The sequence below is a fragment of the Vulpes lagopus genome, chromosome 13 (assembly GCF_018345385.1).
Source record: "Vulpes lagopus strain Blue_001 chromosome 13, ASM1834538v1, whole genome shotgun sequence".
NCBI lineage: Eukaryota > Metazoa > Chordata > Mammalia > Carnivora > Canidae > Vulpes > Vulpes lagopus.
In genome coordinates, this window is record NC_054836.1 from 20,538,157 (window position 1) to 20,553,950 (window position 15,794).

General features: G+C 37.2%; 1 protein-coding gene across 1 annotated transcript; it reads right to left on the reverse strand.

Moving 5' to 3' along the window:
* Positions 1 to 2,310: 2,310 nt before the first annotated feature.
* PDK4 (pyruvate dehydrogenase kinase 4) lies at positions 2,311 to 15,445 on the reverse strand. Its single transcript, XM_041727423.1, has 11 exons — positions 15,090 to 15,445; positions 13,963 to 14,104; positions 12,474 to 12,545; positions 11,503 to 11,687; positions 11,251 to 11,337; positions 10,724 to 10,801; positions 8,550 to 8,626; positions 6,656 to 6,754; positions 6,363 to 6,473; positions 5,940 to 6,053; positions 2,311 to 4,530 (listed from the first exon to the last, which is right to left on the reverse strand). The coding sequence occupies exons 1-11, from the start codon at positions 15,217 to 15,219 to the stop codon at positions 4,387 to 4,389; spliced, it is 1,239 nt and encodes a 412-aa protein (XP_041583357.1). The 5' UTR covers positions 15,220 to 15,445; the 3' UTR covers positions 2,311 to 4,386.
* Between the last annotated feature and the right edge of the window lie 349 nt (positions 15,446 to 15,794).

Consider the following 15,794-nt stretch of genomic DNA (forward strand, 5'->3'; position numbering starts at 1 on the left):
AGTTCAGGGCAATTTTACCAGCTATATATATTACCAGCTAATATATTTTTGGGCTAGAAACGCATTAAAGGGCATAGTTTTAATGAAATTGATAATAATAATAAAAAAAAACCTCGAGACTTTGCTATTCAATATGTTATTTGTCTTAGATATTAAAACATCCTTTTACATTTATGGAAAACAGTATGCTAATAAATAATTCCTAGCTATATTGCATTATTTGGCAACCAGTCCCAAGTTATTTTCATTATATTAAATGGTAGCAGTAAACACGAAAATGATCTCATAATGCATTGATAAACTTTATCATTTTCTTGCTGAATTTATCACTAAGACAGCTCACATCATTTTCACATCATTTGGTATATTCAACATGTTTTTCAAGGCTACTGACATTTCTGTTGGTTTTGAGTGGCTTTTAATGTTTATTTGCACTTGGGTAGGAACTGAAAGATCTCATTAAAAGACAGTTGCTCATTTCCATTAAGAGGCCATGAAATGGGCATGGGGATATTTTTTCATCTGAAGAAAGAATACTCACAGATCTGAAACACTGACCCATTTGCTCAAGAGATTTCCTTAGTATTAATAACTTTACCTGTTAATTCATTTCTCTCAAAATATGTGATAATTTCCAATGGCCAAAGACCACCAACAGAGAGTGACATGAAACAAAGATCAGTTGCAATTTAACTTGCTTGGATAAGTATTCCAGAGTTTCTGCAACATTGTAAAACTTAATACCATTTAAAGCATAAAATTGTGTAAAGTTTGATGTGCACAGAGTTTAATCTCCCCTTAAATGCAGATGCTGTTCTATAGGCAGTTTATTTATGTGTTTATTTCTATATCTGTCCAGTGAATGTCTATGGACTGCCTAAGTAACTGTGATGGAAGATAAAAAGTGAAAAATCAAAAAGAGAGGTGGGGGGTTGGGGACTTCTTACCTAAGCTCTTGTGAAATTATGAAAGTCCCTCAATTCTTTCACCAGGCCAAATCAAAGCGATCTACAGAGTTCATGTACATTTGCAGTGTTGGTACACAGTCAAGCCTAAGTGCACTACTTGAAAGTATAGCTGAGAATGAAGAAATTCTCAAGGTCAATGCCTAAGCTACTAGCTTTCAAAGATCTCTTTCTCTCTCCTCTCTCACTGTACATGTCACTGTAGTTATTAAGATCAAATGCTTTTGCCATTGCTAGCCAAATATGAAATTTGGGAGAAATGGTATAATGATAGTTTGATGAAAATGCAGCCAACTTTGTTTAACTTGGAAATTAGTTTCCTTTGACTTGAGTCAAAAAGATGCCTGTGTGCATATGTGGGGAATTGTGGGACTTGAAGTCCTGCAGTTTTTAGGAAAATGTGGATGAAGAGTCTGAGCCTATATAGTGCACTAACTCTCTACTTTCCAAGCAGCTTAATCTAAGGACATTGTACAGCTAAGTTCCAGTTACGTGTTTGCATGTGTATGCATGTGTGCATGCGCTTTCTTTAGACACATGGTGCAGTATTTCCCTGATGAAAGAAAGTAAGGTAGTAAATAAAGGAGACGGTCATTGATAAAGGGCTTTCCTGTATGTTTTTTTGGGTCTAAGGCCTTAGGTTGCTGGCATTTCTGATTCCAATACGCTTATTCTGACAAGATTTTAGAATTTAGTTATGACAAATCTATTCTACTAATTTTTTCTTCCTTTCTCTTTTTCTTTCTTTCCTCTCCCCCCTCTTTTTTTTTTTTCTTTTTTTGTTTACAAAACTTTGCCAATAAGGGCATTGTGAAGTCAGGCAGAGGATGTTATCTAAAGACAAAGGACTAAATTAGTTAAGAAAGACAATGTGAAGATTAATTTATAATTTCTTATTTCTACATTATTATTATTTAGATATTTAATCCAGAAGTTGTTTGGGAACCTAAATTATCTAGGCAATTATTTTGGTACTTTACTATATTTGTTATGTAAGTACAATCACCAAGGGAAACTTAAAGTTTACCCAAAAAATGTACAGAATGTATACATTGCAAAAATGATTACTGAATATATTCAATATATTCATGTAGATTGACACTATGTACTATGTGATGTGCTATTGAAGCATACACAAGAAAGCAAAGAAGAACTGGAAATTTCTGCTATAAAGTACTCATCTTTTGTTTAAAAATCAAAATTTTAAGTTGCTTTTAATACTTTTAAAAGGCTATACCCAATATATAGATGAATGAGATTTGTATGTAAAGTGAGGAAAATGTTTACCTCAAATTTTTCTTAGTAATTTGCCATCTATTTGAGACATGAATTTCAAAAGACTATGTTTCCTGTTATAATAAAAATATTTATTATAAAAATGATTACATCTCTGTACATAGACAAAAACACAATTTATACATCAATAACTTAAGTGGGCCTGAACATTCAGTATCCATCTGCTAGAATCCTAAAGTTCTTCCACAGATTTCACAAATACCAATGTAGACTATTTCTGTATTATAGAACTCTATTTATACAGTATAGTTGATGTTACTGTGATATTAACATTTCTTTTTCTCTAGTATTTCAAAAACAGTTCACAGTGTTTGGATTAATTAATCAACTGCTTTAAATCTTTGGTAAATACAAGTATTTACATGCAAAATGTTTAAAATTTCAGTAAAAACTGAAAAGTCAAATAATCTATTGCAAATAATTTTGTGTAATTGATAAATGCATGAGTCAGAGTCCCACCATCAAGAAAAGTCACTACCTAGGACTTCTCATGATAAAGTCTGACATCCACAACAAATCATTTCAGGCCTTTATGGCCACTACAGAAGCACCACAATTCTAGGCCACAGCAAAATTAAACACAAATGTTAAATTCTACATATACAAACATAAAATAAACAGTACTTATTATTTTACAATGCAGAATTTTCTAGGTTTTTTTCTATATCCCAATTTACCTACCAATTTGACACAGATGAGATTATCTCATAAAAGACTATTACCTTGCAAAAGTGAGGGAACTATTTAAAGAAGCCATTCTGTTTTTAAAGACATCAATTCATCCTCTTGCCAGTAATTTTGCTATGAAAATATAGATCATTACTTAAAATAATTTTTGGGGGGGGGAGCAAGATGCCTGTCTTCTGTTTCTTTCCTCCCTCTTCCTTCCTTCCTTCTTTCTGTTTTTCTCTTCCTTCTGTGAGAGTGATGTGCTAGACCGGCCTGTCAGCCTACAGATTATATCAAAGTCCCCAAAAGTTCCATATGCAATACAACTTTCATTTATCATCCCTCAGTCTCAATGATTCAAATGAAAGCAACCTGGAATGAAAATCTCTTACTCCCAAGCTGTTTGTTAGAAATATCCCAAGAAGTATTTAAGTTCGAATGTTCTTGAATCACTTGATAATTAGGAATTATTTTTATGGACATGTTAATGCAGGAGTGTAGAGAATATAATTACATGTATCAAAAATATACCTTTTTAAGCCTAGAAAAGGAATGCCATCATTGGATTACCACCATTGCAGGGGAGTGAATAGCCCCTCCTACTGAGTTAGGTTCTGAATGTATAGTTTCTTTCCCTAACATTGGTTTTTCCAATGTACCATTTCATTTATAAACAAAGTAAGGCAAAGAGAGTTTTGCTATCACTTTGGCAATTCTTCTCTCCCTCCAACTGACAACATCCTGAATTCAGTGCATATTTTAAAACTCACCCAAGACTAGGCAGGCACCTGGCAATAAGTGTTCACTTATTATATGAAGTGTAAACAGGAAAGCAGCATAATGAAGATACGGTATTTATCAGAAGAGGGTTTCTTCTGAATTTCCAAAACGTTTTGACACATTCCTCCTCACTCAAATAACATACAAAGTAAATGTTATTTAATCACCAGCTTTTCCTCCCTAGAGCACACAGAAATACAAGAAATGTACCTTTACATACATCTAATTACAGAGCATAAAGTAAGCCCCAACCCTTTGATGGCAGGGAAATATTGGCATATTGACACTCAATATGCAATAAATACCATTATTTCATGCCATCAATCACAGGCCTAAAATATCAGTCTATTGAAACTGTTAGCTTATATCTTTACTTCGTTCCCATTCTTGTCGATAAAGACAGGGCAAACTGAAGCTTTTCCTGCTTCAGGATCTGATAGAAGCTTGTACGTTATGCTAAGTTTAAAGACTAGAGAGCTGGCCATCTGTTAACACCTACATTACACTCTCCTGGGTCCGAGGAACGGGCTTCGTTCCTTCTTGCACCACTGCTCCCAACAAGGAGTCTTTGTTGCTTTTGTTTGTTTTTGAGGAAACGAGTTCACACGCAAACATTCAGGAAGCAGCACTGGCTTAGACCCACTTTGATCCCTTAAAGTGTCCTGAGTGTCCATTTTCACAGAGCCACTTTCCCCTTTGCCAGATTCTTTGGTTCCTTGCTTGGGATACACCAGTCATCGGCCTCAATGCTCATTTGATAATGTTTGAAGGCTGATTTGTTAAAGACTGGGAGTTTTTCTACAGACTCTGAAGATAAAGCCTGAAAAGAAGAGCGGGAAGAAAAAATCAACCCAAAGAAATTCTTCATGGCATAATTTGTACTTGATGTGATCATTCAAAATAAATCCAGAAGAAAGTATTCAAACATTCAAATACATCCCTTTAATGATTCAATAAGAAGAGCACACCATACATAGCTGATGGTATGCTAGACAGTGTATAAAAAAAAATTAAAACCAAATATTATTTCTACCCTCTAGAGACTGAGATAGTATATATACAACTATAAATTGGGTAACAGAATTTGTCTTCAATGTTTACACAGGTCCCTTGTTTGGATATTGCTGATGTAATAGAACTGAAGAACAAAGCTATTCTTTATTTACAAAAACCTTTGTATCTGTGATATAGAGTTCTAATCTGATGCTATTAATTTATTCAAGTCTGATAATAGAAATCTTTGACATCTTAATCTTTCCCAGTACTTCGAAGACTTTCTATAAGATGAATACGTTAACTATTTCAGATAGTCCAAGGCCTCTGAGCAAGTAATTCCTTTGCACACAATGAGAGCCTACGAGCTTCACATTTTAGATACTAATGTCTGTAAATACATTTCAGTCAAAACAGCTGCAAAATGATGAAAAACCAGGACAGTGACCTTAACAAATCACATTGAGGCTTTTATCAGAAATAGAAAAAACATGTACCAAATTTTAAAGTTTAACTAGGAAATGTCAGATTGTCCCATTGCTAGCTTGTGAGCAGTTAGCTTTTCCTTCCCTGGATTTCTACTAAGGTCAGCTGAAGGTCTGAAGTATCTTGGTATCAGTTGTTTTCTAGGCTGGAACATAATTAGCGTCTATTTTCCATGAGTTTAAATAAAATGATGGTACAGCTATTCTCACAGATGCCAAAAGGTGTTGGTTTAAAAAATTCACGTGAGCATCTCCTTATGTGGAAACTAATATGTTTTATGAGAAACAATTTGGCTTCGCTTGAAGCAGGTGTCCTGGCCCCACTTCCAATTGGTAAGTAACCATATTAAATATTATTAAATAGTATGTCTATGCATATCAAACAGAAAATGAAATGACTTTTGGTCATTTGCATAAGTTTAGTTTGAGGTATTCACTATGGACCATGGAACTGAGGGTCAGAAAAGAACTGCTTTCAGAATTACTGTTTCAGGGCATCCTGGGTGGCTTGGTGGGTTGGGTGCCTGACTCTTGATTTTTGGCTCAGGTCATGATCTCAGGCTTGTGAGATCAAGCCCTACATCTGGCTCCATGCTCAGCCAAGAAGAGTTCTCTTTCTCTCTCTCTCTCTCCCTGTGCCCCTTCCCCCACTTGCATGGACTCTCTCTCTCTCAAATTAACTAATTAATTAATTAATTAACTAAATCTTAAAAATAGAAATATTATTATTTCTACTGGGTTGAAAGGATACCTTTAAGTAGATGACGGCATCTGTTCCATATCCTGACATAGAGTAGAGATTCAGATCTCCTTGAAAGTACTTGGCATAGAGACGAGAAATTGGTAAGCCATAACCAAAACCAGCCTAGAGGGAAAAGATCAGTTACTGGCAAAGAAGTGGACATGATCATTGAAATACAAAATGTAAGAAGGAGTTATTATCCTCCCTGCTGCTGATGTTCTTGAACCCAGATAAGTATTTTCTACTTCCAATCAGAGACCTCTCATAGAATTGTTTCACTGTCTTCAGCTTGCTTTATCATGCTTTCTCATACCACCCTCCCCTGCCCAATTTAACTAAATTGAGTAACTTGCCTAAATACTTCCTTGTACTCCTTGCTTTACATTTAGAACTAGGTGGCTGGGGTGAACTTGGCCATCTAATTGGTCTTACCAAAGGAGCATTCCGGGAATTATCCATCACAGGCGTTGGTGCCGTGGAGTATGTGTAACTAAAGAGGCGATCAATGATCCTCAGGGGAACACCACCTCCTCTGTCTGAAATCTTAAACAGACAAACCAAAGCCAAGCATTAAAAACAAGGTACATTTGTCTATATTTCCTTTATTTAAAAGTCACCTGATGTCCATGACTTTGATCTGTTTCTCAAAGCGGAGAGCTTTATTATTATTGACACTTTTTTAGTTTTCTCCAGAGAGACTCAAAAGAAAAACAGAGAATGGTTACCTTAATTGTAAGATCTTCTTTTCCCAAGACAACAATCACTTCAATTGGTGTAAGGGAAGGCCAATTTTCCTGGTGTTCAACTGTTGCCCTCATTGCATTCTAAAGAAATCAAAACCATAAGGAATTCAATGGCAGAAGAATGAGAAACAATAAATAACTGTTTTTTATGTTTAAAATAAAAGCAGCACAGAGGGTAATTCAAAGTTCCTATTTTTTTTAAGTTAGTAGTAAAACAGCTCTGTAAATAGCCATTTATGAATGTGTCATGCAGGATGTATAATGAAAAATATTCATTTACCATGTAATATAGCTCCTGGGAGTAATGTCTAATGGAAAAACAATTCTGCTAGCTGTCAAGTTCTTATTTGTAAGCTTAATTTAAATGTAGAAATTGGTTTTTATAGTCCATTTCCTGGCTCTCTCTTTTCTGTCTTTCCATTACATTTTACATCCAAGCACCAAAGACTATTACATAACAAATGAACAGTGAATCATTGAACCAATTTATTGGCTTTTATAAAACTTGCCGGGAAAGGTTGTTACTATTTAAAAGGATAGTAAATAATTCTAAATTAAATTTCAATTTGCATTTGATTATCATCTTAACTTTTACCAATGATGGCAAAATAACTCTAGGAATTGGACCATTCAATTTAAAAATAAATGAAATCAATGAAAAAGTATCTTTTGTCCTTTAACAGAGAAGAAACTCAAACAAGTTTTCAGACAACTGGGTGCGTCTCACACAGATAAAGTTTTGGTTTATTTCACATGTTTTCCTCTCTAACCTCCTTGTGGTACATTATCTGCTTTCTGGTTTCAATATAATACTAAGTTCTAATCATTAGCTGAAGTAAAAGAAAAAAGATCAGATGTCTGTAGTATAATCAATACCTCATTGCATTAACATTAGAATAAGGTAGGAAATAGTAAATTCTGAGAAAAGCTACATCAGAATTAGAGGTAAATTCTCTTTTTTTTAGGCTTCCTCCCCCAGGAGTCCAAGAGACTCTTGGAAAGCATCATGAAGTGTCAGAAGGTTTTCTTTTTTTGGTGTAAGTACAGTCTTAGTTTGGTCTTAGAACACAGGACAGATTTGCTTCTTGGTACCTGGCTATCCGAGACTAGTAACATTCACATCCTTTGTGAGCTTGTTAGAAATGCAAATTCTCAGATGTACAGAATCGAAATCTCTAGGCCAGAGCCTAAGAGTAAGTGTTTTTAACAAGCCCTCCAGGTGATTCTAATGCATACTGAAGTTTGAGAAGTACTGTCCTACAGTCTTGCTATGGAAAGTGTGGAGTGTGGACCAGCAGCATCATCTATGGGCTTATTATTACAAATTCTAAGCCCCAGGACCCATCCCAGCCGCACTGAATCAGAGTTTGCATTTTAACCAAACCCCAGGTGATTCATATGCACATTCAAGTTGATCTTGGAAGGAACTGACTGACTTCAGAGTGTATTCTAAACTCAGGTTGGAGCCCTGCCATCTGCAGAAACTCTGGACCTGAGCATTGGGATTTGGAGCTGGACCATCCTATGGGGGTGGAGGTAACAAGGCCCCATTCACTGAAGCATTCACCCCCTGACCTTCCTTAACAAATGCATGAATGACTAGTGCTTTGTTGGACACCTGAAGAAATAATAAGAACAGGTAGCATTAAGACATCATGAATCATATTGCACATTCTCAAATATGTGTTGATGCTCTAATGAACTGCGTGTGCCCTTTCAAACATTAACTATAGCTTCTTTCTATTAGGAGCACTGAAGTGTGTTTGGGAGAAGACAGTGAGGCTCCCCATTCAGCGGGAAATGATAAAGGAAATAAAAATGTAACATGTGAATTAAAAAAAAAAACCCAAATTGCAATCACTGTGAAGTGTCATACCTTGAATAGTTCAAAGAGCATATGATGAAGGTGAGAAGGTACATATACAATGTGAATTGGCTGGCCTGGAAATTTTCCTAGAAAAAAATTTAGACTCACTTAGAACTGGAAATATTTCATTAAAATATTTGATATTTTATCAATACTTTATCAATATCTATTTGATTAATAGATACTCCTTATTCCTGAGATTAGAATATTCCCCATCTTCCTTTCCTCAGAAATTCTACCCTAGACCCTTTTCTTTTAAACAGTAAACACAACTGGCTTATTTTCAAAATGCTATTCGGGTTGTTGCCTTGTGCTCTATGATTAATTTTTGCATTTCTCTACAAATGTATAAGGTCAGATGAAATGTGTGACAGGGTACTATAAATTAGATTAGGTGGATTATTTGTTTCTGCTTTCAAAACTTTTATACTGAGGTATTTCAGAGTTAAAATCATACATTTTAAGAAAGAAGAAAAAGTTAACGTGTCCATAGAATAACACTGAAATTAATGTTAGGTATAATTTTCATATTTTGTGGGAAAATAACACATTTAAAATTCTTGATTTTTATCACCCAAACATTAAATCTTAGGGGCTAAATATGCTTACATTTCACTGAGAGGCAAAAGAAAACAGAAACAAAAACCTCATAATATTGTTTGAGAAGAAAAATAAAAGTATTATTGTTTGGTGTCCCAGGCCTTGGCAAAGTTTGAATCAGAAAACAGAAGGCCTGGCCCAATTCCCTCCTTATTTTATCAAACAGTTCAAGCAGTTTATCTACAAGTATTATGCAACAATGCTGTTAATGCTTAGAGTTATTTTCAACCTTTATTTGTATTCTTATTTTTAATCTAGCAATCAATTACATTTACATATTCCCAATCCACGAGTTAGAGTACTTTTAATCTGAGCAACTTAATTTTAACTGTCCTACTTTGAGAAGCACTATGGGAGAAGATTTAAAAAGTCCCTTGCATTCATCATATTATCACTTCAACGTGGGGAGACCCTATCTTTTCAGTTACCCTGGATCTGAAGCCACTGAAGTATGGTCTGCTTCCAAAACAGTGGTGCATACTTACAGAACAATTTTTTTTTTGTAATTCAAAAATATTTTTATTTATTTTTTATTTTATTTTTTTAAAGATTTAATTTATTTATTCATGAGACACACATAAAGACAGAGAGAGAGAGAGAGAGAGGCACAGACACAGGCAGAGGGAGAAGCAGGCTCCATGGAGGGAGCCCCATGTGGGACTCGAGATTCCAGGTCTCCAGGACCACACCCTGGGCTGAAAGCAGTGCTAAACCGCTGAGCCACCCGGGCTGCCTAACTTAAAAATATTTTTAAAAGAACATTTAACATGAGATCTACCTTCTTACTAATCTTGCGTAACTGAAATTTTATATCCATTAAATAGCATTTTAAAATAAAATATCGGGGATCCCTGGGTAGCTCAGCAGTTTAGCGCCTATCTTTGGCCCAAGGGCGTGATCCTGGAGTCCCAGGATCTAGTCCCACATGGGGCTCCCTACATGGAGCCTGCTTTTCCCTCTGCCTGTGTCTTTGCCTCTCTCTCTCTCTCTCATGAGTAAATAAATAAAATCTTAAAAAAAAATAAAAAATAAAATAAAATAAAATAACCCATTTACCCCAGCCCCCAGCCTCTGGCCACCACCATGCTACTCTCTACCTCTCTAAGTCTACTTTACATATCTCAGATAAGTAGAATCACACAGTATTTGTCCTGTGACTGCCTTATTGCTTACAGTACAATTTGAAGTGTTTTTGTTTCCAGGTCTCATGAGTAACTTCTCTAGGAGGCTATTTCTGCTACCAAGTGGCTCCTCCCACTTCTGGCCTCCCTGACTCTCATATTCTGCAATAAGCTATCTTTCTTTGATCTAGGACACTGGAACTCATGCTACTCTAAATCTTAAATTGTTTGTTCAAACCTTGCCTCTTTATGAATCATCATTAGCAACTGAATATGCTCAAACTGGAACTCTGCAATAGAGATCAAGAGAACCTTGGCTTCAAAAAAGAAGCATACAAATTCTAGACAAGTTCAGAAGGGAGAAAAGGAATGCAGGAGTTGCTTTGTATTTACAAGAAGTAATTATACTGGAAGAACAGTGAATTTTCCATAGATTAAAATATGTTTTTTTTTATTGCTTACCATTCACTTGTGTGAGCTTTAATTCTGGAGACGTTAAATAATACTGGTCACAAAGCATCTTCGAACACTCAAAGGCATCTGAAATAGAAGGTTTTTTTTCATAATGATGAAATGAGTTTATGCCAAGTAAAATTTTCATGTGATCATCAGTGTGCGTACTACCCTTAATTTAGAATGTTCATTAGAGTACAGATTCACCTGTATGAAAAAATATCTCTTTAATATTTTATTGAAGAAAAAATTAAGACAGTGTTGATGTTATAGGGGTGGCGATAGGAATATGCACACTTCAAAGATTAAATAGAACATAGAACAATAAGGCCATTACTGTATGGATTTTTAAATTTTATTAATGAATGTTTAAACCCCTGACTCTCAAAAGCAAAGGATCTTCATGACAGTATTTATAAAAACATAAACTGGAACACTCTGGATATAAATTCATTCACAAAGTCACCTCAACTATAGATATGTCAATCATACAGTGTACATTTTCAATAAGGGAAATGCAGAAATCTAGAAATTACCTTGGACCACGGCTGCCACATCACAGTTTGGATCAATGCTTCCAATGTGAGTTGGGTTGCCTGTCTCTGAGTCACTGAATATAAGAACTGTTGAAGAATAAAAACAAAAGATGTCATAAAAACTAGGATAATAATGATTAAAACTACCATTGAAAAAGAATGTGAGCCCCTGAATAATGAAACATCTGGTTGGGGTATGGCTGATATTCTATACCCATCTCAGTATATCATGACCAGGATGAGCTAACTTACTATGCTGGTTCATCAGCATCCGGGTAGAAATACGGTTCATGTAAAATCGATCCAAGAAATACTGAAGATTTTGGTTGGTGACTGGATCAACTGTACAGCCATCTTTATATTCTATGATTCCTTGTGCCATTGTAGGAACTACATTGTGGTGTCTATTTCGAACTTTGATGAGAGTATCTATAAAACTAAGCCAAAACACATTTATAGTTAGAGAAAGTTCAAGTAAGTTTCATTCACTTATATGCCTTAGATTACTTCAAAGAAGGCTGAAGCTTTTTTAAAGTACCCATCTAAAGAATAAAATGATAAAATGTTTGGATGAAGCTTTATTAAGGTTCTCACTACAGATTCTCCAACTAGAGAGATAGTATTACAAACAGATTCTCCAATAGAGGAGATAGTATTACAAACAGATTTATTTTGCTTCTCACTTAACATAAAAATACCAGCTTTCTAACTGGTGAATTCATTCTACAAATTCATTAAGCCTTCTCTTTAAAAAATAATAATTAAAAAATAATTAATATTAAAGATAAGTCTAGAGTGCCATTGTGGAAAAAAACATCAAGATTTCTTCTCAGATTTATAAAAAGATTCTTCTTTCCTATTCTTATAGGGAGAAACTATAAGTTAATCTGAAAGAAAATGTTCAATCTCCAATGACAAAATGACATATACTGATACTATGTCATAGTAAATCTAGCTGTGAATCTAGTCATCAGACTAAATGTATACTAAAAATAGATTTCCTTAAAAATAAATCTACACTTGTTCATTCTTAGCATCATTTTCAATGTCATCATTCTTCATCACTTTTAAAAAACCAACAAGTCAAAACTTGTCATTTGTAAGGCAGAGGGTATTTGTTATTCAGAGTTGTGGATCCTTTAATTCATGTCTAAAAAAAAAAAATCTTAGGAGTATGTCTGGAAATAGTCAAAGTTTTAGACACTCTAATGCATAAAACTTACTCTGATAATGCTTTCTGGTCTTCTGGGCTTTTCTCATGGAATTCCACCAAATCCATCAGGCTCTGGATATACCTGTAAAGTGACAGGTGTGCTTTAGATTTAAAATTGAATTGTCAGATACAAGTGACTAAATCATTTCAAATGATTGGAAAAGAGAAAGCATTATGTTTAAAATTACAACTTTCCTCCAGCACATTTTTTAGATCTAAAATCAAACCAAACTAACCAAACAAAAAAACCCAAAGCTATGACTTTGACCCTCAAATTTCTAACTTAAAATTTATTTCTTTAATCATTCCAGATTAAGTCATACCAGTCAGTAGTTTTTGTTTTATCTAGCAAGTGTTTTCTTTTTTTTAATAGCATTTAGAAAGAACTTTTTTTTTTTTAAAGATTTTATTTATTCATGACAGAGAAAGAGAGAGAGAGAGAGAGAGAGAGAAAGAGAGGGAGGGAGAAGCAGAGACACAGGCAGAGGGAGAAGCAGGCTCCATGCAGGGAGCCCGACATGGGACTCGATCCTGGGACTCCAGGATCAGGCCCTGGGCTGAAGGCGGCGCTAAACTGCTGAGCCACCTGGGCTGCCCCTAGAAACAACTTTTTAAGAAAAGCTTCCTAATTTTTCCTACTATATTCATTCATAGGTGAAGAGAATTCGTGAAAGCAGCAAATACTATGGATTATGTGTTTGTAACTGTTTAATAATATGTACAGTAATATTTACAATTTGATTATAGACTACATAATGTTTGTAACACATATATATTTCTTGAATCAATGAACAAAAAGCTGTCTGTCAGTGGATTAAGGTGAGGCTCTGGCGAATATCTGTCTCAGTGCATATCCTAGTCCTGTTCTCAAAATTTGTTCCTTTGGGTGATCTACCCTCTCCAAGCCTCAGGATCCTTATTTGTAAAATAAGATGACAATAACTGACGATTACTAAGTTCTGGCTTGTGCTAGGTACTGGTTTAAGTACTTTATAATGGATTAGCTCATTTAATTTCACTCACATGAAACTCTTTGAAGCATATACTTTATTTTCCTCAATAGCAGATGCGGGAACTGAGGCATAGCAAATTTAAGATACTTGCTAAGAATTCCACAACTAGGAAGAGGCAGAGGCGGCATTTGAACCCAACGCCTGCTGTTAATTGATTTGTAAGTAACAAAGATTAGACCTTCTAAATAGTAGTCCTTCTATTTCTAGAATAGGATTCCATGCACAATATCAAACTCTCTTATTACTTGAAATACAATTGTATCATGAAAGTATGTCCTTTTTCAGGGCAAAATGTCTGTTTATAGCTTTATAACTGTCCCTATGATAACTTACCCTAACTTACTAAAAAAAAGTCTTTATATCTTTCAAAAATATTTACTGTTCAGACCACCCATTTCCAATGATGATGTTAATGTATTATAAGAATTCATACTCAGATACTTGTCTTAAAAATAGAGACTGTGTTAGAATGGGTTCACCACTTACCAGCTTTTAACTAACTGCACCGAAGAGGTATTGACTAATCGATCAGGGAGGATATCAATTTCCTTCAGGATATTGGCTAGCCTCACAGGCAATTCTTGTCTCAAAAATGCAAAAGAAGTTCTTTCACATGCATTTTCTGTACCTGTAATAAACAATATTTATTTAGTTTTTGGAAAAATGTAGATCTGAATCATACACTTGAATAGCATTAGATATCCAATACCGAACACATACACATATCATTAAATTATAGTTTCACCCTCAGTTGGGTTATTCTTTATAGTAAGAAGTAAGTATCTCCTCCTTCATGGTCTTTTTCTTTACTTTCTTTTTTTTTTTTTTTAAAGGACCAATATGAGAATTATTGTTTCCTTTTTTGGGGGAAGAGGATTCACTTCCCTTAAGTCAGAATGTCCCACAGCTGTCAACACCACAATGTCCACCAGACAACATCGTTCAGAGGGTTCTAGATATGAAATTGAAGTAGAAGGATAAGACGGTGGGTAAGAATCGTGATATTTCCACATTAGTGATAAATATCATCACATTTAAATTCTTGAAATTTTCCTTTTAAGACCGCTGCAGAAAGTTTGTAAACATTTCTGGCAGTAATGCAAATATTCGGAAAATCATACTGGCAAAGAGACAAAACTGTTAACAATGCAGATGAATGTACCCTGTCAACAAGCGGAAGGTGGCTAAGCGATAAAATCTCACTTAATTTGAGGCTGCTTTATAACATTAAGAATCCGCTCCAAAAAAGTATATAATGTGAAGGACGGGATAAAGGTTTTAATTCATTGTGAAATGGCGACTCAAAGCAAGAAAAGTGTTTTGACTGGAAGCTTGGACGGAAATAAGAGCTCAAACCATCCAGCATCAGTGGGTCGGCAAGTGGCCTTGACCTGTAGGTGCACACTGTGAGCAGTAAGGCAGCTGGCTCCAGGCCAGGGTAAGGCGCCCTGGCGTCGAGGGTTCAGGGTTGAGGCTTCTCCTGCAGGTTTCAGACTGCGGGAGAGCAGCGTCCAGTCATCTCACGCGGTGAGCCCAGCCCTCCCCGCACGAGGGCTCAGTTAGGGCGGCTCCCCAGCCCCCGCCGCCCCGCCCGACCTCACTCCCCAGCTCACCGAAGTCCAGGAGCTGCTTCATGGACAGCGGGGACGGGCTGTAGCGCGAGAAAAGCTCGACCTCGCGGGGGACCACGCTGGCCCCGCTCAGCGAGCCGGCGCTGCGCATCACGAAGCGGGCGGCCTTCATCTCGACGCCCCGCGACCGGCGGGCGCTGCTGGGGCAGGCGGGACACCGAGGCCGAGGAACGCTGCAGCGGGGGGCGGCGCGGGGGCGGCGCGGGGGCGGGGCGCGCCTGGGCAGGGGGCGCGGGAGGGCCGGCTCGTGCGTGCGCCCCGCCTGGGCTGCGATTCCGGGGCGCCTCCGAGTGGAGGAGCCGGGCAGTGAATCCAGGAGCTGCGAGGGGCCCGACGCTCAGGTTCGCGTCTGGCCACGACCCGCCGCCTCCGGGGTTTTATTGGTTTCCCCGCACGCTCCCCCCGGCTCCAAGGGGGCGGAGTCACCGGGACTTGGAGCCGCGTCCAGGACGGCGGCCGCGCCAATCAGCTCAGATAAAGAACTTTGGGCCCCGCCCCCGGCCGCGGGTCCCGTGGGTGGCGGGACCTGGCGCCGCTGCCCGGGGCTGTGAGGGGTCAGCCGGGGGCGGAGGAAGGTGAAGCGGCCATCTGGGGTACCGGAGCTCGAGATTAGCCACTCGGGACCCGGGCCCGGGACGCGTGGGCTGGGGGCCCGCCCAGACTCGTCCTTGTTTACGAACGAGAGAC